Genomic DNA, 24068 nt, shown 5'->3' on the forward strand with positions numbered 1-24068 from the left:
ATGGAGTATTTTTGATCTGGAGTCAGTGACCAGTGATATTCTACAAGGTTCTGATCTGGGACCCGTTCTTTGCAATTTATACAAATGCCTTGGGTGAGGAAGTGGACGGGCGAGTTACTAAGCTTACAGATGAAATGAAGGTTAGTGGAGCTCTGGACAGCGTAGAAGGTTGTTGTAGGTTATAACGAGTATTAACAGGGATATAGACAGGATGCAGAGCTGAGCTGAGAAGAGGGAGATGAAGTTCAATCCAGAAAATTGTTAAGTTATACAGTTTAAAAACATAGATCCGGAGAAAACCTACAGCATAATACAGGCCCTTCGGCCCACAAAGCTGGCTGAACATGTTCCTACATTAGAAATTACCTAGGGTAATAGCCCTCTATTTTTCTAAGCTCCACAATCTTATCCAGGAGTCTCTTAAAAGACCCTATCGCATCCACCTCCACCACCGTTGCCGGCAGCCCATTCCACGCACTCACCACTGTGCGTAAAAAACTTACCCCTGACATCTCCTCTGTACCTACTCCCCAGCACCTTAAACCAGAGGCTTCTTGTAGCAACCATTTCAGCCCTGGGAAAAAAGCCTCTGACTACCCACACGATCAACGTCTCTCATTATCTTATACACCTCCATCAGGTCACCTCTTATCCTCCGCTGCTCCAAGGAGAAAAGGCTGAGTTCACTCAACCTATTCTCATAAGGCATGCTCTACAATCCAGGCAACATCCACGTAAATCTCCACTGCACCCTTTCTATGATTTCCACATCCTTCCTGTAGTGAGGAGACCAGAACTGAGCACAGTACTCCAAGTGGGGTCTGACCAGGGTCCTATATAGCTGCAACATAACCTCTCAGCTCCTCAACTCAATCCCACGATTGATGAAGGCCAATGCACTGTATGTCTTCTTAACCACAGAGTCAACCTGTGTAGCAGCTTTAAGTGTCCTATGGACTCGGACCCCAAAATCACTCCGATCCTCCACACTGCCAAGAGTCATACCATTAATACTATATTCTGCTATCATATATGACCTACCAAAATGAACCACATCACACTTATTTGGGTTGAACTCCATCTGCCACTTCTCAGCCCATCCTATCAATGTCCTGCTGTAACCTGACAGCCCTCCACACCATTCACAACACCCCCAACCTCTGTGTCATCAGCAAATTTACTATCCCATCCCCTCACTTCCTCATCCAGGTCATTTATAAAAATCACAAGGAGTAGGGGCCCCAGAACAGATTCCTGAGGCAAACCACTGGTCTCCAGCTTCCATGCAGAACATGACCTGTCTACAACCACTCTTTGTCTTCTGTGGGCAAGCAAATTCTGGATCGACAAAGCAATGTCTCCTTGGGTCCCATGCCTCTTTACTTTCTCAATAAGCCTTACATGGGGTACGTTATCAAATGCCTTGCTGAAATCCATGTATGCTACATCTACTGCTCTACCTTCAATGTGTTTAGTCACATCCTCAAAAAATTCAATCAGGCTCATAAGGCACGACCTGCTTTTGACAAAACCATGCTGACTATTCCTAATCATATTATGCTGCTCCAGATGTTCATAAATCCTGCCTCTCAGGATCTTCTCCATCAACTTACTAAGTTTAGAAGATCAAACTTGAAAGGGTAGTACAAGGTTAATTACAGGATTGTTAGCTATGTGGAGGAGTAGAGGATTGTGGGGTTTAAATCCACAGATGCATCAAGGTTGCCACAGAAGTTAATAGGGTGGTTAAGAAGTCGTATGATATGTGACTTTCATCAGTTGAGGGGCTGAGTTCAAGAACTTCAAGGTTATGTTGCAGCCCTATAAAACTCTGATCAGACTTCACTTGGGGTATCGTGCTTAGTTCCTGGTCATCTCATTATAGGAAGAATGTGGAAACTTTAGTGAGGGTGAAGATGAGATTTTCGGGGATGTTGCTTGGATTAGAGAGCAAGTCTTATGAGGGAATGTTGAATGAGCTGTGGCTTTCCTCTTTGGAACAAAGGAAGATGTTAGGGACTTGATAGCAGTGCGTAAGATTATGAGAGGCAGAGAGCTGACAGCCATATCTTTTTCCCTCAGAGTGGCAATGGCCAATACCAGAGAACATCCTTTAAGGTAGTGGAGGACCGTTTAAAGTGATGTGAGAGGCAGGTTTAGTACAGAGGGTAGAGGTAGCCTGGAAGCACTGCTGAGGGTGGTGGTAGAGGCTGATACAATGAGGACATTTATAAGATTCTTAGAAAGGCACATGGATGTAAGAAGAATGGAGGAGGGGTGGTGAATGGCCGTGTAAAAGGGGAAGTGTTAGATTGATCATTGATCTTCCCTTTGGACAATTCACTTATGTTTTTCTACGTGATTAAGCACATTCAGCTTTTACTTAAGTGAACAGTTTCTGATCTGCATTAAATCACTTCTTGTACAGCCAAGAAGCAGTGAGTAAAAAAGCACATTGGCTGGCGGTGGGCCAGAGGTTTACGTTAGGAACGAAAGAAGTTTCTATCCAAAGCCATCCTGTTGTTTCCCCAGCAGAAGCATTGCTTTTTCACTCCTTATTCACTATGTCATACCATTGATTCTACAACAAAACTAAGGAGTTAGGAGGTTGCACCCTGAAACTCATGTCATTTTTGAATGGAGTTTAGCTGACTGTCTAGTTGATGTTACAACATCTCAGCGAGAGCAGTATAATCATGGAACAGGTTAGCACATCATTGTGGGCTAAAGAGCCCATACTGTTCCAGGTTATCTGTGCTAATGTGGCAATGTTAGATGAGTAAGAGATAAAGGGCCATGGAAATAGTAATCTCTCAAAATGGAGGAAGGCAAATAGTGGCTTCCCTCATGGATTGGTGTCAAGCCCATTCTGAAAAAAAATCTAAATTAAAGTCTCCAACTTCAGAATGCAAGCCACAATTTCTAAATTTGCCAATGAAACAAAACTTGGCAGTATTGTGAACTGTGAAGAATAGTGTGATAAACTGCTTCAGGATATAAACAGGCTGATGGAATGAGTAGATGCACAGCAGATGAAGTTTAGAAATGTAAGGTGGTACACTTGACAAGAAACTGAGAGGCAAGGCAGAACAAAGGATGCTGCTTTAGAGGGACGGGGGTATATGTACACAAATCATTGAAAATGGGTTGGCAAGCAGTTAATAAGGCATACACAATTCTGGACTTTATCAGTAGAGACAGAGTATAAAAGCAGGGAAGAGATGTTGAACCTTTATGTGGCAAGGTAAAATTTGCAAGGCTGTGGAGAAAGGGTCAATGGATGCAATGATAGAGCAAGTTAAGAAGCTGCATTGCCACGTTGGGGCAGATAGCCTCCTTCTATGTTATAACCATTCTACGATACAAAGAGCAAGTCAGAAAATTATGGGGTCATATCCCAATGTAAAAACTCAAGCCAAATAACCAAGGCTGCAATGTTCAAGGCAAAAATGAAGGAGGTGTCATCTGTGAGAAATGCCATCTTTTGGAAAATTTTACACCTCTAGTTTTAAGCATAACAGGAAAACTTCCTAAATGGCCTTCATATTCATCCTTCAATCAACATCGCTAATCACATTACTGTTATCAGAAACTGTTGCGTTTCCCATGTTACATACAGGGATTATGATACTTCACTGTGTGTACAGCAGGAGGCAGATTGGTTGACAGTCCCTCAACACACATCCATGGGCTAGGGTTTAAATACTAACTGCAGGCACATCATGGACCCACTTAGCTTTAGGGGAATCAAAACAAAACCCATCCCAATAAAAAAAAAACACAAGCAAAGGGTGGGTCACTTAATGAAAGCTTAAGAAAGCAATCATTTAAAAAAATGATTGTAACTGGCCCAGAAGTTACTTAAAAAAACTTCTTTTTAACTGGCCCAGAAGTTACTTAAAAAAATTAGACACAGATGCCCTACAGTAATCTCAACCAAATCCATTTTCAAATGTATACGTTTATTGAAATTCTTTATATAGTTTCCTACTCAAAACCCACATAAGACCATAAGATATATGAGCAGGAGTAGGTCATTCAGAGACAATGCAGTACTTGAAGCTCTTCAGTCAGACTCGTTCTCAGTTTTTGACACCATAACAATCGTTTGAAGTAGATTACATTAGTAGACTCAAGTCCAAACATCTTTCAATGGTACATGTATTTAAATGAATTTACTCCATCGAGCAATAACAAATCCAAGCAAGAAAGAACTGCAACAACTTACCTCTTGAATTTCATCTGGTACAGAGGAATCCATTAGCCTGAACAACAGGTTACGTAATGGTCTGGCCTGTCTGCCAAGGATACTGGTAGCTACACCACCAGCCAAAGCCAGTGCTAGGTGGTTGGACAGCAGTTTGAGACACAGCTTAAGAAAATTATGATGCTCCCTAATAAAATTAATAATAATTTTAATTTAAACAAATTTGAGATGCAGCAATTTAATTTACATTAAAACAGAGTATTTGCATAGTGAGACTATATCAACAACTAGAAAAATCGCTTTGCATGTAATCCTCTGCTTAACCGTGAGAAATAGACTGAAAGTTTCAGAAATCCATTTAATTGTTTTTGAAATCATTTGTGCTGTTGCTGACATATTTGGAAATAACTTCAAAAAGAGAAATGCCTTTGAGATTACGATTATAGTATAGATTATGACTTCATTTTAATTAGCTTTAACCTACTTAAAATGAAAGCTTCATATGTCCATTAAAGCAGTGGTCCCTAACCACCGGGCTATTTAGTTACTGGCTATGGCCCGGTGGTTGGGGACCACTGCATTAAAGTAACAAATAGTAAAGTTTTCTGTGAATGTATGAATATTTGCATATTAATATTATACACTCTATTCAAGTCCTAATATATCCATGCCAGCATTCAAAAGAAAAATAGCATGCCTCAACTTCAATTAACTTTGTCCATCGGCCAACATTTTAGGTTAATTGAAGGATCTTATTAAGAATAAGTACTATACATGTCTGAGGTTGATAATCCCATCATATTATGTTTAAGACGACTTGAATACAAAAGCACACTTCTCAAAGTTACAGTGATGTATAAAGAGGTATTTGTTTTAATTGCACTTCAATAAAGCTAAAGTAGTTGAGCTTCATACAGGTATAATTCACCCTTAGTCAATAATGTTCCACTTGCAATAAAACTGCCATCAGTTCATTGCATACCAGCACCAAATTCATTCAGATTCTGCTTTCTTACACATTTAGTTACTGACTGATTGAGCATGAGTGACTAAGCAATAATGTTCATGTACAATACAGTTAACATTCTGCTTACAACAGGCTTTTATAGCAATATTACGAGTGTACCCCAGAAAGAAATGGTCAATCCAAATCGCGAACTTGCCACAAATATCTCACAACACCAACAATTTGATTTCATGAATTCTGAACCTCCAGACATCATTACAGCCAGTCCTACCTGGAAGATGGGAAAGGAAGAGGTGGAACTTCACTGTTGATGCCATCACAGTACCATTCGAGAAACGATCGCAAGTGAGAGAAAGTGCTTTCTTCTAAATCTACACAGTAAGGTCTATGCCATGCCACCACTTGCCTGTCAAAACAAAATTAATGCAGTGCTGAGAAGTCAGTCAAAATAACAGCTTAAAAAATATTGAAACAAGTTTAAAAATCCATTCTAACCTGTCCCTGGGCAATGCTGTCCAAGCAAGGCTATGTGAGGTTCCAGCAGAGATTTGCTGACATGCTATGCCATCCAAAGCAATCACTTTTTTGGGTTTGGTGATTGGACCGGTAGAGTTTCCCTGACCACACTGTCCCATAGAATTATTGCCCCATGCATAAACCTCGTTATCTGGAAATAAAATGAGACAGCGTAAGTTAATGAAAAATAAAATTACATTAAAAAGTCTTACATCATTCACCAAGTACCATAAATCCAGTCAATGACGTAAAACAAATGAATAAAATTATATTCATGTTCATTAGAAATATATTTCATAGTTACAAGATTGGGGGCAAGACATTAAAATTTATGTCTATAGGAACTTCTTCGCAGGTGGTGGTGAGTCTCTAGAATTCTCAACCTCGAAGTGTGCTGTCATTCCATGACTATTTTGAAATAATTAATAATACTACGGCAATTAAAAATACAACTTTTTCCTTAACAGTCATAAAATGCTCATTCTGAGTGTGTTAGGTCTCTAGTGCATGACTATGAATAAATTGCCAGTTGCTAGGGAGAACTCCAACAACTCCCTCTTGCTTGAGATTCAGCTGGGAAGTGTAGCTTAGCTAGTAACCGCACAGCTTCTGCATTCACCCAGTAAAGCCCGAGCCAGCTTGAGCTTCACTGGAATTTACTTGTTAAAACACCAGATGGAAACATATAATACATTCAATAATAAACATTTCATCACAATTCGCAAAAAATAAAGATATATTCCTTTGATCTCTTAATTCAGAAACTGAATTCTAAATAGACCACATGCTGCCGTTTCACACCTTTACCTTACATGCAAAATACAGGAAGTTCATGTTATCACATCTCCCCTCTATAAAAGCTCAGTAAATGTCAAAGAATTGAAACAGCCGACAGGCAGAATCTCAGCACGTCAAGTTCATGAACAAGACTGTATGACATCCTTTTGGCTTGAGGCAGAAGTGAGGCACCGTGACGTCTCTCTGCCCTGGCAGAGGGATCCTGAAACACAACCTCAGCAGCTGCCCAAAAGCTCTTGGAGAAGGCCACTACCACTGGCACCACGATCAGGTGCTGAAGGCAGTGGCAGAAAATATCTCCTTGGCCATTAACAACAGTAAACACCTCCGTCAACCCAGAAAGCCCAACGCCTTTGTCAAAGCTGGAGATCAACTACAGCCTCAGTCCAAATCACCACAAGACTTGCTCGACATGGTGTCTGGTTGGCAATTGAAGGTCGACATTGGCAAGCAATTAAAGTTCCTTGACTTTCATCATCACTGAGGCCTGACATGGTCATTCTGTCAGAAACCACAAAGCAGATGACCTCACATTTGCCTTGGGAAGACTGGACTGAGGAAGTGCTCAAGTACAAGAAGGCCAAATAGCAGGTGCTAGTAGAGCTTTGCTAGAGACAGGGTGAAGGCCAGGATGTGAGCCTGTAGAGGTAAGGTGTAGAGGTTTTGCTAACTGGTCTCTTTGCAGAACCAAATCTCTTCTTGGCATTAAGGAGGCTACAAAGAGAAGAACCATCAGGACTATGACAGAGGCTGCCAAGTGTGCCTCCAGATGGTTATACATTGAGAGGTGTGACCCATGGACCAAAGCTTTTGGAACATTAGCTGAGGCCTTATCAAACCTGACTGGGTCATCTAGGCAAGGGCTGAAGAACGTGAGACACCCAATGACCCCAGGTTACATCACTGATGATGTGTCTCAGCACATTCTAAGATAGTGGTCACCAAACTTTTTAAGCCCAAGATCCCCTACCTCAGCCTTAGTGAAAGGCAAGATTGATCCCAAATCGATTAGTTACACACATGCGCACCAGGGCAGAAAAGACCGGAAGTAAAACCCCACAACCCGTAAGTAGAAATAATGTATAAACACCAGGGGTGCCCACCCTCTTTTGCACCGCAGGCCAATTTAATATTGACAATATTCTTGCGAACTGGCCGACAGGGGTGGGGGGGGGGGGGCGGTGTTAAACTCGACCAGAATACGGCGATACCCAAAGCAGGTTCCTTACGTCCAGTCTATTCCGCAATTTAGTATTCGTGGCTCTCAGCACTTGCTTCTGTCTCGTTTGCTCACATTTTTTCCACTGAAAAAACTGAACGGATTTGTCTTTAAGTGCAAGGTGCTTGGACTCAGAGGGCTGCCTCATTAGACAGCCTCCGGGCCCAAACTCCAGCCTCCCGCCCGCCAGACGCCTTGGCCAGGTGTGGCAGGTCCTGGGTGGGATGAGAAGACAAGGTAAGGGCCAGAGGTTCCTGTGCCGAGGCCGCGGTGGTCGCAGTCCAGAGAGAGCGACCGACCAAGCGAGGAGTGCAACAGGGTGTGCGATAGACCCTTGTAGGATCTATCGGCCGGCAGGTTTGGCTGGAGGGATGACTTTCAGTAGGTCGCAGCGAGGTAGCTGCTCTAATTACGAAACACTGAGCCCGAATGAGGTCTGCGAATATTTTAGCACCGGGTTCCCCACGAACATTCGGTGTGCTAAACAGGTTCAGAGGTGGCGCTCATCTGTCTGCGCTCCAGACTGGTAGCAACTGCACTTCCCGCCTGCCGCGCGAGGCAGCCAGTTACCTGAGGCCAACCAGTGATCCCTGGCATGAGGGTATCACTGCGTTTAGGCGAATGATGACCTCACTGGCATTCAAGTTCAACAGTGGGTGTGACAGGGAATGAGGAAAGGTGCAGCTGACTCATATCGTTTCATATCACCAAATCATATCGCTTCCTTGGTGGTTGGGGACCACTGAAGTACACTGTGTAGTGCAGGGGAGCTACATGCATGCGCAGTGGACAGAAAGAACGGAACTAAAACCTCGCAACCCAGAAACAATCTCTCAACAGTATTTGTGTATTTATTTTTCCTTTTTTTTTTTTTCGGGATCTACTGGGAAAGTCTCAAAGATCGACCAGTCGATCGTGATCGACAGGTTGGCGACCACTATTCTAAGACATATCTCAGCATCAAAGGCAGCTTTCTTTACTATTTTGAAAATGTAACCTTTTAACTGTTAAGATGGCAACCTGGTTATTATATACCATCACCAAAACTAATCAATTCTTTGGTCCATATTTCTAGACAGGTCCAGTTACCCCATAGGTCAATCTGGAAATTAAACGTACTTGGTTGCGAATTTGATTATGATTGCGCAAGCTTTTGTACAGAAAATTTACCCAAAATATTGCAGAGGTAAGACGGCAGTTCGTTCAGCCCTAGCACCCAACCTTATACTACTCACCTTCAGAAGCTACCAAACTCTTTCCCGAAACCCATTTGTACAGGAACAATAAAATGTCATGACTTAATTATAATAAAAAATTCTGCAAGTAAAACTGACTATAGAACACCACAGTCTTACAATCAAACTTCCTTCATTAATACCTTGGGAAATGCTGTTTGAAGAGGCTAGTCGAGAAATGAATTAGCTTTCAGCAGTTTATATTCCCCCCAGCATTGTGGACGTCAGGAAGGGGAAATTAGGAGAGCACACACCAGTACTCATTGAGGAATCAGCAGCAGAATGGGTGACCAGCTTCAAGGTCCAGGGCATCAACATCTCAGAGGATCAATCTTGGGCACAATCCATTGATGCAATCAAAGGCAGCACGGCATTGGCTCTACTTCATTAGGAGTTTGGGGAAGTTTTCAAAGACTCTTGAAATTCTATAGCTGTACAGTAGAGAGAACTGCATCACAGCCTAGTGTGGAGGCTCCAAGGCACAGGGTCACAAGAGGCTGCAGAGAATGTCATAAATGCAAACACAACCCCCACCACTGAAGGCCTCTTCAAGAGGTGGTGCCTCACGAATGCAGCATCCGTCATTAAAAACCTTCACCATTAGGGACATGACCTCTGTGTTACTACCATCAGGGAAATGGTATAGCAGCCTGAAGACTCACACTCAATATTTTAAAAACATCTTGTTCCCCTCCAACAGATTTCTTGCATTGTTCTGCTGCCACAAAACAAAATTCCACAACATAAACCTGATTCTGAAAATTGATCATCACACAAAGCAAAATTCAACTGCCTTCCAGTTAAGTTAATTTTAGATTATACTGGAAAAGTGACCGAGCATCTCCCAGCATGAATGCCTATTATCCCCATCATGATTATTGCATATGGCGTTAAATCATTCACTGCACAAAGGTTCCTTTTTCATTGCAGCAAGGCAAAACAGTCTGTTTCAGGAGCATTTTTCAAATACAAAGATGTGCAAATGCTTGCTCAAAGTCTCAGCTGTAATTAAAGTTTGCAGGGAGGGGAGTGGCTTGTGATGCAAGTTGACTGTGTTACAATGCGACAGCAGTATACTTAATTGAATGGATTAGAATTTAAGTGAGCCCATCACTTAATTCAAGATTTCTGAGAAATCATTCTGGGAGACCAATTTCTTTTACATTATCGGCACACATAAGTAGAAACAATACTCAGAAAGTGCACACAGACTGGCTCTGCAAGAAATCTTTCCTTTATCAGAGGTTATGGAACAACAAAGTTCGTGCTTTGATGGACAAGTGTTGCATGCGAGGCACACATTCTTAGAGCTCTAGATCTGTACTTGTAAGTGGCAAGCAGACAGAACTAATGAAATTTTTAAACTCTGGATAAAAGCTGGAAGAGCACACAGAAAGTGGGATAGATAGTAATGGGAGGAGGGGGACTTAGGGAAAAGAAAGGGGTGAGGGAGGGGGTAAAGAAGAGGAAACAATACAGAATAAAAACAGAAAAGAAATAAAAAGAAACTCCGAGCAAATTTGCACATCGTGGTAGATGTCATAGAAATATTAAGAGTGCTCCTAATTTTTTTTATATTGCTGAAGAAAATATTTTTTCACGCTGGGATACAAAATATTAGTATTGGTTTATTATTGTCATATGTACCAAGACACAGTGAAAGGTTTGTTGCACATACTGTTTACTCTAGCTCAGGGGTGTCAAACTCATTTTAGGTCACGGGCCGGATTGAGCAAAATGCAGCTTCATGCGGGCCGGATCAGTCGGACGTGTGCGAACGCAGCTTTCGTTGCCTCCGTTTTTTCAGCCTGCTCTCATGTGTCTCAGTCTCTGCTATAACTACAAAGTGTTTCACTTTACAAATTCCGTTTCTTATGAAGAAGACTGCCGAGCAAGTCTGCCGAATAAACACTAAAAACCCTGAAAACCTGGTACCTGAATAAACTCAGCATTAGCCATATCATACGCCATAGGCGCTTCGATTACTGGGGCCACCTTTAATAGTAATTAGATATTATTTCGCGGGCCAAAGATAATTCCACCATGGGCCGGATTTGGCCCGCGGGCCTTGAGTTTGACATATATGCGAGTCTAGCTTAATGCACTGTTTAATGTAAAAGAACTGCTGGAAAGAGTGCACTACAGTTAAATGATAAAGTTCAAGATCATAACAAGATAGACTGAGAGGCCAAGAGTCCATTTTTTGAACTGCTGCCATCAGGAAGGTACAGGTGCCTCAGGACCCACATAGCCAGGTTCAGGAACAGTTATTATACTCAGTCATCAAGCTCTTGAACCAATGGGGATAACTTCACTCAACCCATCACCGAACAGATTCCACAACTTATGGACTCACTTTCAAAGTCTATTCATCTCATGTTCTCAATATCTATTATTTATTTATTATTATTTCTTTCTTTCTTTTGATATTTGCATAGTTTGTTGTCTTTTGCACATCAAAAGATGTACTGTTAGGTACAGTCTTTCATTCTTTGAACCTTCTGCCTTGTGGGAGAGGGAAGAAAGCAAAATGTCCAGGATGGTGAGGGTCTTTGATTAAACTGGCTGATTTACCGAGGGAATAAGTGTAGGCAGGAATCCACAGAAGGGATTCTGCAGTTTCTTGCAGATCAGTTGCCATACCAAGCCATTATGCATCCAGTCACACTCCTTACTATGGCACATCATTAAATTGATAAGAGTAAACAAGGATATGCCAAATTTCTTTGGCCTCCTGAGGAAGAAGAGGCATTGGTGAGTTCTCTTGGCAGTGGCACAGGCTATTGGTGATGTACACACCTTGGAACTTAAACCGCTCAACTTTCTCAACCTCAACAATGTTGATGCAAACAAGTTCACATGCACTGCTCCCCTTTCTGAAGTCAATGACCAAGTATATTTTTTGTTACCATGGGGGGTGGGGGAGGAATGCAGGTTGTTGTTATAACACGATCACTAAGCTCTCCAACTCCTTGTATTCAGACTCATCAATATTTGAAATTCCGGCACACTACAGTGGTCTCATTTGCCAACTTGTAGATGGAGTTTGAGCAAAACCTGGCCATGCAGACATAAGCGTACAGGGAATGGAGTAGAGGGCTGAGGACACCACCTTGTGGAGCACCAGTGCTTAGAATAATCGTGGCTCAGATGTTGCTGCCTCCTAACCTTACTGACTGCTGTCTGCTGGTCAGAAAGTCAAGGATGCGGTTGCAGAAGGGGACAGAATTTAGTGATGCATTTACTTGGAATAATAGTATTGAAGGCAGAACTGTAGTCAATAAGCAATCATTTGATATAGGTGTCTTTACTGTCTAGATACTGTAGAATGTAGGGCCAAGGAAGATGGTTTCCGCCATCGACCTGTTTTGGCAGTAGGCAAGCTGCAGTGGATTGAGGTTATCTGGAAACCCGGAGCTGACGTGTGCCTTGACCAGCCTCTCAAAGCACTTCATGATGGTATACGTTAGAACCACTGAGTGGTAGTCATTAAAGCACATTATTTTGTTTTTCTTCGGTACCAGGAAGATAATGGTTTTTTACAGCGGTGGGGGGGGACCACAGCCTGAAGCAGTGAGAGGTTAAAAAATATCTAATTATCCAGCTGATCCACACAGGATTGAAGGACTTAGCCTAATGCTTTCTGCAGGTTCATCCTCCAGAAAACTGATCTTACGTCCACAACAGTGACTGTAGATTCAGGTGCTCTGGAGACCCTCGGTGTGTGGTGATATAACCGTTCCCTTCAGTTCAAAACATGCATAGGTCGTGTTAAGCTCGCTGGGAAAGGATGTGCTCTTGTTGGTGATGCTTGACAGTCTTTGTTTTGTAACCTGCTGAGGTATTTAAGACCTGCCGCAGCTGACAGCTGAACTGGTATTGTCTCTTAGCATCCGATAGCTTTATGGCAGTCATATCTTAATTTCTTAAGAGGATCAGGCACCTGATGGTAATGCTGCAGACCTAGATTTCAGAAGAGCACGGATCTCCTGGTTCACCATGGTTTGGAAACAGCCGATTGTCCTCTTTGGTACACAGGGCTCAACACACTTGTTGATAAAGTCTGTGATAATAGTGACATACTCATCCTCATCTAGGCTGGCAGCTAAGTCTCTAAACATGGAGCAGTCCACCAACTCAAAGCAGTCACATAGAATCTCATCTGTTTCTCAGACCAGCACTGCAGGAGCTTCTGTTTTGTACTGTCCCGTTGCAGCATTTGTTTGTTTGCAGGAAGTAGGAGCATAGACTGGTGGCCTGATCTACCAAAGTGTCAAAAAGAGAAGGTTCAGCAGGCAATGATCCAGGGCATCTGGACCTCTGGTGAGGCAGGAGACACACTGGTAGTACTGTGGTAATACACTCATGAAGTTGGCCTGGTTGAAGTAATCAACAACGATGAAAATGGTCTTCGAGAATCCTGCTTCAAGGCTGTTGACCACAGAGGACGGTTTGTTGACTGCATGCTTTGTATCTCGGGTGGGAGGTACACTGCTGTAGGGATAGCTGAGGTGAACACCTGCTGCAGGGCGACACTTCAATGTAACTTATTCTACCCTAAACACGTCCATTAAAACAGATAATTTCCCAGAATGGAGCAAATTAAATGATTACTGAAAATTCTAGAGTCTGGAAAACCAGCGATCACTAAGACAACAACAAACTTAGCAAATAAGGCATTTTCACTTCAGAGGAAGTGCAGGGAAGCCAATAGTTCTTGCAATTGTAGTCTGCTGAAAGCATGCTACATGGTTGTTACCCAACACCTGCACCATCATTTTAGTCATGGGCTTGCCACTGTGAAGCTTCATATTGTAGATCAGACAACCCCAATAGGCAGACCGTGGGCCAGGTCCGGACCACTAGAATCAGATGTCTGGACCGCTCCGACCCATTGGCACTTACGTGAATGCAGCTGTCATAACATGTAAATAAAGCGCGCGCAGCTCTAATTTATTTTAACCTCATCCCACACCATACACTTGACTCCCCCCCCGTAGAGCACGCGACATTCACGGGAGAAAGTTGCACTTTCCACGTCTGCGGCAACATTGCTAGAAGAACGAAATGCGGGAGGATCCAGCGATGAAGGATTTTGTGACAAGCCTGGCAGAAAGCTTCGGGGAACGATTTGAAAGCTCCCCTAAACTCTCAGGTGACATCCTCCTCTTCCAGAGACAGCCGTTCTCCGTTTCGGCTGACGGCCAGTGGACTGCAGAGGCCAAAAGGCTGAAGCCTTCCATAGATGAGGCAACTGTTCAGATGGAGGCCTTGGAAATGGGAACATCTGATTTGCTCAAAGCACAACACAAGGACGTTGGGGTGAGTGACTTTTGGATCAACGTGGTTCCCCAAGCTCAGTTCAAAAATATGAGAGCTATTGCAAAGCTCCTACTCACACTGTTCCCCTCCACGTGCATATGTGAGTCATCGTTTTCTTCAATGAACTCTATCAAGAACCAGGACAGAAACAGACTCTCCAATGCACATCTTGGCCAGTGCCTCAGGATTGCCACAACAGAATACAGGCCCGACATCAGAAGGATTGCCTCATCCCGTCGCTGTCACTTCTCTCACTGATTGGTGAATGAATCAATTTATTTTTGTCCATTTGTCAATCTTATTGTGGTATAATAATATTATAACTATAATAATACTGATAATTTCATTTATAGCTACACTTCATATTTCAAATGCTACATAGCTTAATTAAAAACAAACAGATTAAATGAGAGAACAGAAACAGTGGAAAAGGCAGTACTACTAAAACTTTTTGTGTGGAAGAGAAGTGGTGAAGATGACCATGTTTACTGTGTATTTTAAACCCCAGATGAGTTCTCAAAGTGACAGCTGACAGTTGTGATAGCTAGAGTCATAATTAAATGGTTGGTTTTGGACTTATTTTGTTTCAAGAGTGCTTATTTTTTTTCTTGTGTGACCCACAACACAGGCTTTGAGAATCCTAGGCGGCGGCGGCTGCTGGTAATACCAGCAACAACAACATCTGCCCATAAAACAACTTACTGGCGCAATGGAAAAAAAACCCTGGACACTTTGGCCCTGGGCTTGGCATACTTGACATAATTTGGCCCTTGTGGAAAACTAACTGAGGAATCCTGTTGTGGATCTTCAGTGTTACACGTTTTCCTCGGTGCACTGCACAGGAACAATGGTGGGAGAGGCGAATTCCAACCAAGGGTTAGGATGTGAATCGCACATTTTAATCTTGGTTGGATACCAGTCCAAAGCAATGGAAACGCTTGGGAATGGCCAGAAACTATGGAATTACAGTATATCCCTGTCTAGCTCTTTTTTTAATGCTCCAGAAAGACATCCTTGACACACATCTCACTTGAAAATCACATTGATGCACAACAACTGGGACTTACACCTAGAATGGTGGTTAGAAGTGTTTTGCTTCAATACAAGTCCATTGTCAATCATGTAGAATGCGTTGAGCATTGCACTGCAATAATTGAACTATAGAGATCAACTACCTCAATACCAATACCATCAAACAAATTTCTAGGCCGTAAGTAAAAAATAATTTCCCTCTCAGTTGTCTAGAAGTGCTGAGAAGGGAAGAACCAGACTGATTAATCAAATTTATGCACCTGAAGGGAATAAAATGAATTGGTAATCCAGTTAACCAAAAATGTTTTACGATAATACATTAATAAATTCAAGTTAAGTTTTGTAAATATGGTAAGTACTATTATATGATTTTCAAGGCCAAATGTTAACCATTTCTGAGCAAGAACTGCTGTCTCATTCAGTCTGTACTGAGCCACACAACAAAATGAGATGTACTATTTGTAAATAAAAATCAGCCAGTGCTTGCATACTAAAGCAGGACAGGTTACATAATCATGACATTTAATTTTGGTATGTATGATCATCTGTATTTTCACAATTAACATTCAAAATTAGTGGTTTCATGAGATGTAAACTCCTAGTTAATGAGATATTAAAACGATGAAAAAATTGAAGTAGTAATTCTCTAATAAAGCTAAACGTGCTCAGAATTCCATCTAACAAAGTAATTAACAAGTCTTCATAACAAAAATATTCTGATCATATTGGAAGGAGCCACATTTTCACAGCACAGAGTGGCAAAAGTTACAGAAAGCATTTATGGTAGAACATTAAAAAAAAGAATGGCTAGTTCCAGAACTTCCAGCTACTTTTTAAAGGAGACACAAGAGACCAGAGATAATTCACTCCAAAAGCACAACACATGATGCTGCATGACCCGCTGAATTCCTTCAGCATTCTCGCCTGCATTAAGCCTTAAATTGAGCAAAGGTCAATTCTCTACTTACCATGTGAAAGAGCCAAGCAGTGGCTGTCACCTATTGAGAGGTCAACTATCCTTGTGGTAGCTAGTTCCTCAATAAGTTTGGGTCTCAAAGCAGTAGCTTCTGAAGAGCCACATCCAAGACAAGCACCACAGCCCCAAGCATATACCTAACAGGTAAAATTCAGCAAAATTACATCATGGCAAAATTAACCACAGCACAACATTTTATTGCAACATTAAAAGATGGGTCAGCATTTGAGTATAATGAGAGACTGTTGCTACAAATCAGGCAAACAAATTAAGAAATCGAAATAAAAGACAATGTTTATTTATTTGTTGTATCCCCAAATAACCTACTTTGCTCCAGAGAGATGGGAATGCTTAAACATGTTTTAATGCTGCCTACCTTAAACATTGTGACTGCAAGCAAGACAGAAGGACCATGAGGGAAAGGAACTTGAAAATTAGAGATAACCACTAACTTCAGGTGCGAGCCACTTGAAATTTAATTTGGCAATCGCTACACCAACAATAAATTCAGCAAGAACTACATATTCACTGTTAAAGTGAAAAAAGAACACTGCATTTCTTTTAACCACAGATAGGAAAGACCATCTAATGTGCTAAGGAAGGAAATATCAAATTGATACAATTAATTTCTTGCACCTGAAGCATTGTTTGCAAGATCAATTTTTTTTAATTGTAGGGAAGAAAAGCAGTGTATTCATTGTACCATGGTTTTAAATTCCAAGCTATTCCACTGTAAAAATATTTTCCAATGGTACATCAATTCTGCAAAACAATATACAAAGAACTGTTTTTATTTTTATAATACACACACAAATTGCTGAAGAAACTCAGCAAGTCAGGCAGCATCAGGTGGGAGGGTGGTGGGAAGGTAATTTCATGTCTCTCCCTTCTCTTTTCCCATTCCAGTTACCTTATCTTTTATTCTGCCCATCACCCCTCTCTGGTGCCTCTCCGCCAACCCTTTCTTCCATGGCCCACCACACTCTCCTATCAGATTCCTTCATCTTCAACTCTTCATCTTTTCCACCTATCCTTTTCCCAACTTCTTACTTCATTCAAACTTCATTTGGGGAGCATGCCTTATGAGAATAGGTTGAGTGAACTCGGCCTTTTTTCCTCAGAGTGACGGAAGATGAGAGGTGACCTGATCGAGGTGTACAAGATGATGAGAGACATTGACCGTGTGGATAGTCAGAGGCTTTTTCCCCAGGGCTGAAATGGTTGCCACAAGAGGACACAGGTTTAAGGTGCTGGGGAGTAGGTACAGAGGAGATGTCAGGGGTAAGTTTTTTTTTACTCAGAGTGGTGAGTGCGTGGAATGGGCTACTGGCAAGGGTGGTGGAGGCGGATACGATAGGGTCTTTTAAGAGACTTTTGGATAGGTATGTGGAGCTTAGAAAAATAGAGGGCTATGGGTAAGCCTAGTAATTTCTAATGTAGGGACATGTTCGGCACAACTTTGTGAGCCGAAGGGCCTGTATTGTGCTGTAGGTTTTGTATGCTTCTATTCCTCCCTTCCCCACCTATTCATGTTCCCACTCCCCTAGTCTCACCCATCACCTGCCAGCTTCTGCTCCTTTCCCCTCCCCCAGCTTCTTATTCTGGCTTCTGTGCACCTTCCTTTCCAATACTGATGAAAGGCCTCAGCCCAAAACATTGACTGCTCATTCACCTCTATAGAGGCTGCACTGACTTGCTGCATTCCTAAAGTATTTTTGTGTGTTGATCGAGATTTCTAGCAGCTACAGAACCTCTTGTTTTTATAAGGTTTAGTATATCATTTTTGAGTGGCGGAGTGAAGATACATCTCTACTAAAGGTGTAAGAAGCTCCTTCCCTCCGCTAGCTTGTTACCCTTGGGCAAGGTGTCGCACCTGCTTAGCCCTCTGCAGTGCCCCCCCCACCCCCGATCAGGGTCACGTGAAGCTACGAGAGCAGGTGGTGGATGGTCGTATGAGCAGCTGGTGTAAATCATAGGTCCTGGTTATGTGACCACTGACACCAGGCAGACAATCTCTGAAGAATATTGATAATGATTACGGTCACCCGACCTGTAAAGACACTGCTCAGACCAGGCCATGGCAAACCACTTCTGCAGAAAAAATTGCCAAGAACAATCATAGTCATGGAAAGACCATCATCAGCCATGTCATACAACACAGCAGATACCAAGTAACAAATTATTAAGTGAACAGTTATTGTTGTCGAGACCCAAGTTTTCAGCTACTAATTTTACCCCCATTTGCTAATCCCTCTTTCTTTCTTGCTCTGAATCTTCAACCAAAGCTCAGCTCAGTACATCCTTTCTACACTTCCACCACCTTAGATGGACTCTCCCCTCTTTCTACTGCTCATCAAAGCTTGGCTCTCCCTTGGCCTTTACAGGCTCACTTTTCTGATCAACCCGAACTTGGCAGTTTAAGGACATCTGTCAATCTGGTCACCATGTGATTCCAAGCCATGAACATAGCTGATCCTAAATGCCTTGTGAAATAGCACAGTATGTCTCTCAATTCAAAGGCATTTAGGGTTGGGATTCAATACTGGTCCTGTCAACAATGTCCATATCTGCCCAAAATAAACAAACAAAACCACAGGGAACTGGAAAACAGTTCTCCCAGACCCATGATTTTCCACCTCAAGATACTGCCACAGACTTGGAAATAAAAACAAAGAGTAAACTCAACAGCAATACAGGTAAGTTTACTGGAAAATTTTAAATGAGAGTTAAAAGTAGGAAAGAGGCGAGGACAAATCGATTGAAAATTAAAAGCCATAAGAAAAATTGCCTGAAATACTTGCAACATCCAAAGGGTGGAGGGAGGAGGGGGGAACCACAAACTAATCTCAAAGAGTTGCACAACACAGGAACAAGCCCTTAAGTCACACTCACCAATCTAGAGACAAGTAATCTGCATGTCAAACACAGTGAGAAAATGACAATGACAAAAAGAGAGAAATAAAGGAAGAATAGGAAAATTGAAAAAAACTGTAAAAAAAATTGTAAGAGCTATTACGTTTTATAACTCCAAAATATTAAACTAATTCAAAGGAAAACGAGAGCAAAGAGAAGCAAGTCTTAGTTTGTTCTTTAAGCAAGGTGCACACATATCACATGGTAGCATGAAGTATGCTATTCACATTTTTATGCATATAACCCTTATATTTAAACCCATTATTTAAACAAACAAGAATGCTTAATCAACTAATATATACAAGATTGCTCAAATATTACTGAAATATTAAATACAAAACAAGAGCAATAAAGTAAATACTAATGAAAAATGTAAGAGAAAGTTACATAAAATGAGGCAACTTTGCTGAAGAATGAAGTGTATCGAAAACCAAAAATAATAAAACTTCATTAGAGGGCATTTGGCTTAAAAGATTTAGTTCAAAGACCAATATCATGTTGCTCAAGACATTATCTAATTTACATATTTGGCTGGAACTACATTTAACAAACTGAAATCATCCCCAAAATCCTTCATTCATCTCCATCCTCATTGCTGATACTTTACAGGTGATGTACAGGTGGAAAAAGGAGACATTGCTAGATTCTACCTTGCCCTACTGTTCCCCTTCCAAAGATAAAGTTTCATGCTCATGACACAAAAATTATTTGGTAATATATCAATACTCACTACTTAATCTTTCTGAAAGCAAAAATAACTGAAACGAAAAAGGTTATTCAGAATAACTAACCTGGCCTGTTGATGTCAAAGCAAGTGAAGATTGGCTTCCAGCACACACTTTCCGAATAAACATTCCTTGCAAGGCTTCGATTACCTTGGGTTTATAAACTCTGTTAGTATCACCATGACCCAGTTTACCTAGTAAGATAAATCAAGTAAATAATTACCAAGAAATTTGCAGATATGTTCAATATATCTGTCAATACAATCCTTTACACTCCAATCTATTGAGACAGTGAATCAGAAAGACAGCCTGCTTTATCAAGGGAACTACTTGATTGACAAATGGAGTAAGAGGTGTTCTACAAGAATTTGCGAAGCCTAACAGCTGAACTCAGAACCTTACTTTATCATCAGCACCCGAGACCACCTTGTCACACTGCCATTTCATCTGCGCCAAATGCGCACAGTGATGCACCGTGGCCACTTTATTAGGCCATCCTCTTCAAGGTTCAACATGCTGTGGATTCAGAGATGCTCTTCTGCACACCACTGTTGTAACACGTGGTTATTTGAGTTAGTTGCCTTCCTATCATCTTGAACTAGTTTGGCCATTCTTCTCTGACTTTTCTCATTAATAAGATATCTTCTCCCCCCACAGAACGGCCACTCACTGGATGCTTTTTGCTTCCGCACGATTCTCTGGAAACTCAAGAGACTGCTGTGCATGAAAACCCCAGGAAATCAGCAGTTTCAAAGTAAAATTATCATAGTACATACAAATTCCAGCAGCCCGCAGAGAGTCGCCAATGTACACCGGCGCCATCTTTATCAACTCAAACCACCCCGCCTAGCACCAATCATTCCATGGTCAAAGTCACTTAGTCATTTCATCCCCATTATGATACTTGGTCTGAAAAACAACAGAACCTGTGGACCATGTCTGCATGCCTTTATGCATTAAGCTGCCATCACACGACTGGCCGATTAGATATTTGCATTAATGGGGTGTACATGTCGACCAAATAAAGTGGCCACTGAGTGTATGTAGTCAGATATTGGAGTCCTTCACATCAATCCCACATCCCATGAAATCTTCCATCCTTAGACCATAGACAAAGAAACCTTCTCATTGCCACCCACCACACAATATTCATACCGAGCTCCATTCACGAAACAGCCCCATAGCATGGAACAGCTTCTGGGAGGGAGCTTCAATGTTCATCACCAAATACGGTTCAGCATCCACAGTACTGAACGTGTTAAGTAAGTTCTGAAAGCTGTAGATGCCTACAGTTGGTGGCGAGAGAAAGGTGAAAAACTAGGGGACAAATGAATCTGACCTTGACCTCACCAATTCTTTTCGCATATGCAACCGAAAATTATCCAGTCTTTCTATAACCGACATACTTTCCTCACAATAAGAATTGTGTTGTCCGTCGCATTGCATGGCATTACCACCACTCTAATTGGGATTTCATGTATAGAAAAGCATGCTAAGTAACACCAGGAACACCCTATAATACAGAGCTACGCACTATCATACAGATTTGCATGGATGTTAAAGTCATAAGGGCTAAGTAATCAGATTTGGTTGTGGACAGAGATGGATTATTAAACAAGTATGTGGAGGAGGCAGCTCCTCAAGTATTCCAGTCATTGATAACCAAAGAATCTAAAATTGTATCTAAAAGATGGAGGCTAATGCAACTTCTTTCAAGCAGAAATGTAAAGCTGATGATCTATCTCATCCTCATCTCTCACAACAGTTTTCAGATAATTTATTTAATGGGATTTCATGAAAAAGGCTGTCACGAAATGCTCCAGAACTAGCTATATCGCTGGCAAAGCTGTTCAAATACATTTATAACACCATCTACCACATAACAAGGAAAACTATAAAGTCAATCTGGCCAATTACTGCCCCACACATTCACATTTATCAGTTGGGAGGAATGATAAAGGAAAGTTAAATGAAGGCCTCAGCCTCCACAGCAACACCAAAACAGATAATGCCAAACATAATCAATACTCCAGTTAAACATCTTCCAGTGTTTGTTGAGAACCTCGTATGCCACAGTTCAATTTTGCATATATTACAGATAATTTGAGGCCATGTAAATGCCATTTGATATTACTGCACATATTTGAAGTTGCTATGACACTAACATATGGAAATATTAGTAAATGTGATATCTACTTAGAGCTCAAAATGGCCTTTAATGTCTTCATTGCATTAAAGCCTGTACATGTTTTGGCTTTTTAAAACTATAGCTAAAATAACAGAATGTTCTAACAAGCTGCTGCATTGATTAAAACTTCAATAATAATACTTAGAATTTTGTATGCCACATTTTAAATGCAATCAACCACATAGTACATAATCAACAGGACAGCTCTAGAAAGTTTTGAAGAACAAAGGGAACTCAGTAAAAAAGTCCAAGAGTCTCCAAACTAAAAGGCAGCATAGGTAGATAAGATAGTGAAAGTGGCATATGGGATACTTGCCCTCATCAGCTAGGGCATTGAATATAAAAGCAGGGAGGCAAAATATTGGTTAGACCAGACGTATATGGTCTCCACACCATAGGAGACCACTGGAGAGGATTTAGAAGAGATTCATTCACCAGGATGTTGTCTGGAATGCAACACTTCAATTAAGACTGGATGGCTGGATTTATCTTCCTTGAAACAAAGGAGGCAGAGATATACAAATTATGACAGGCACAGCCACAAAAGAGAGTAGGAAACTTTTCTTTATAGCAGAGATTTTTTAAACTACCAGGACAGAGTTTTAAGACAAAAAGATCCGAGGAAAAACATCTTCACCGGACGGTGGTTGGAATCTACAATCCATGACCTGAATTAAATATCTGGACTCATTAATACTAATGACCAAGTGTTAGTAAATGGGATTGGTATATATAGATACTTGGCAGTCAGGATAGATTGTATGGGCCAGGTTGATGCACATTTCCTTAACATACATTCTATCACAATTTATTTTTCAACGAGTATATTGCAGTAAGAGTATTACTTACCATTGTCACCACCCCCAAAAGACCATGCTGTTCTTCCATCTTTAGACAATGCAATGGTATGTGAGCTTCCACAGGATACTTCACCTACATTGCTGATGTCCTTCACCAAAGTGGGGATGTTACGACTATTGCTATCACCATGGCCTATTAAAAAGGAAAAGTGATAATTAGTAAGTTGATGGCAAAGAACCTGAGAAGGAGGATTTATTTACATTTGGAGGGGCATAATATGATTAAAATAGTCAGCATAGCTTTGTCTTATGAGCCTGATTGAATTTTTTTGAGGATGTGACTAAACACATTGATGAAGGAAGAGCAGTTGATGTAGTGTATACGGATTTCAGCAAGGCATTTGTTAAGGTACCCCATGCAAGGCTTATTGAGAAAGTAAGGAAGCATGGGATCCAAGGGGAAATTACTTTGTGGATCTAGAACTGGCTTGCCCACAGAAGGCAAAGAGTGGTAGTAGACTGGTCATATTCTGCATGGAGGTCAGTCACCAGTGGGGTGCCTCAGGGATCTGTTCTGGGACCCTAACTCTTTGTGATTTTTATAAATGCCTGGATGAGAAAGTGGAGGAATGGGTTAGTAAATTTGCTGATGACACAAAGTTTGGGGGTATTATGGATGGTGCGGAGGGCTGTCAGAGGTTACAGCGGGACATTGATAGGATGCAAAACTGGGCTGAGAAGTAGCAGATGGAGTTCAACCCAGATAAGTGTGAGTTGGTTCATTTTGGTAGGTCAAATATGATGACAGAATATAGTATTAATGGTAAGATTCTTAGTAGTGTGGAGGATCAGAGGGATCTAGGGGTCCGAGTCCATTGGACACTCAAAGCTGCTGCACAGGATGACTCTGTGGTTAAGAAAGCATATAGTGCCTTCATCAATCATGGGATTGAGTTTATGAGCCGAGAGGTAATGTTACAGCTATATAGGACCCTGGTCAAACCCCACTTGGAGTAAAAAGGGTGCAGAGGAGATTTACAAGGATGTTGCCTGGATTGGGGAGCATGCCTTACGAGAATAGGTTGAGTGAACTCAGCCTTTTCTCCTTGGAGTGACAGAGAATGAGAGGTGACCTGATAGAAGTGTATAAGATGATGGAGGCATTGGTCA

The 24068-nt window shown here is 41.5% G+C and overlaps 1 protein-coding gene across 11 annotated transcripts in view; it reads right to left on the reverse strand.

Annotated features, from left to right (window-relative positions):
• Positions 1–24068, reverse strand: part of herc1 (HECT and RLD domain containing E3 ubiquitin protein ligase family member 1) — a 262328-nt gene that overhangs the window by 163879 nt on the left and 74381 nt on the right. For all 11 annotated transcript variants that reach the window (XM_073024866.1, XM_073024869.1, XM_073024868.1 and 8 more), the window contains exons 7-12: positions 22948–23091; positions 19977–20104; positions 16265–16409; positions 5670–5841; positions 5446–5580; positions 4229–4394 (exon numbers count right to left, since the gene is read on the reverse strand). In XM_073024866.1, the coding sequence (XP_072880967.1) occupies positions 4229–4394; positions 5446–5580; positions 5670–5841; positions 16265–16409; positions 19977–20104; positions 22948–23091 (890 nt within the window). The remainder of the gene's footprint in view (positions 1–4228; positions 4395–5445; positions 5581–5669; positions 5842–16264; positions 16410–19976; positions 20105–22947; positions 23092–24068) is intronic.

The sequence above is a fragment of the Hemitrygon akajei genome, chromosome 21, assembly GCF_048418815.1.
Source record: "Hemitrygon akajei chromosome 21, sHemAka1.3, whole genome shotgun sequence".
Classification (NCBI taxonomy): Eukaryota; Metazoa; Chordata; class Chondrichthyes; order Myliobatiformes; family Dasyatidae; genus Hemitrygon; species Hemitrygon akajei.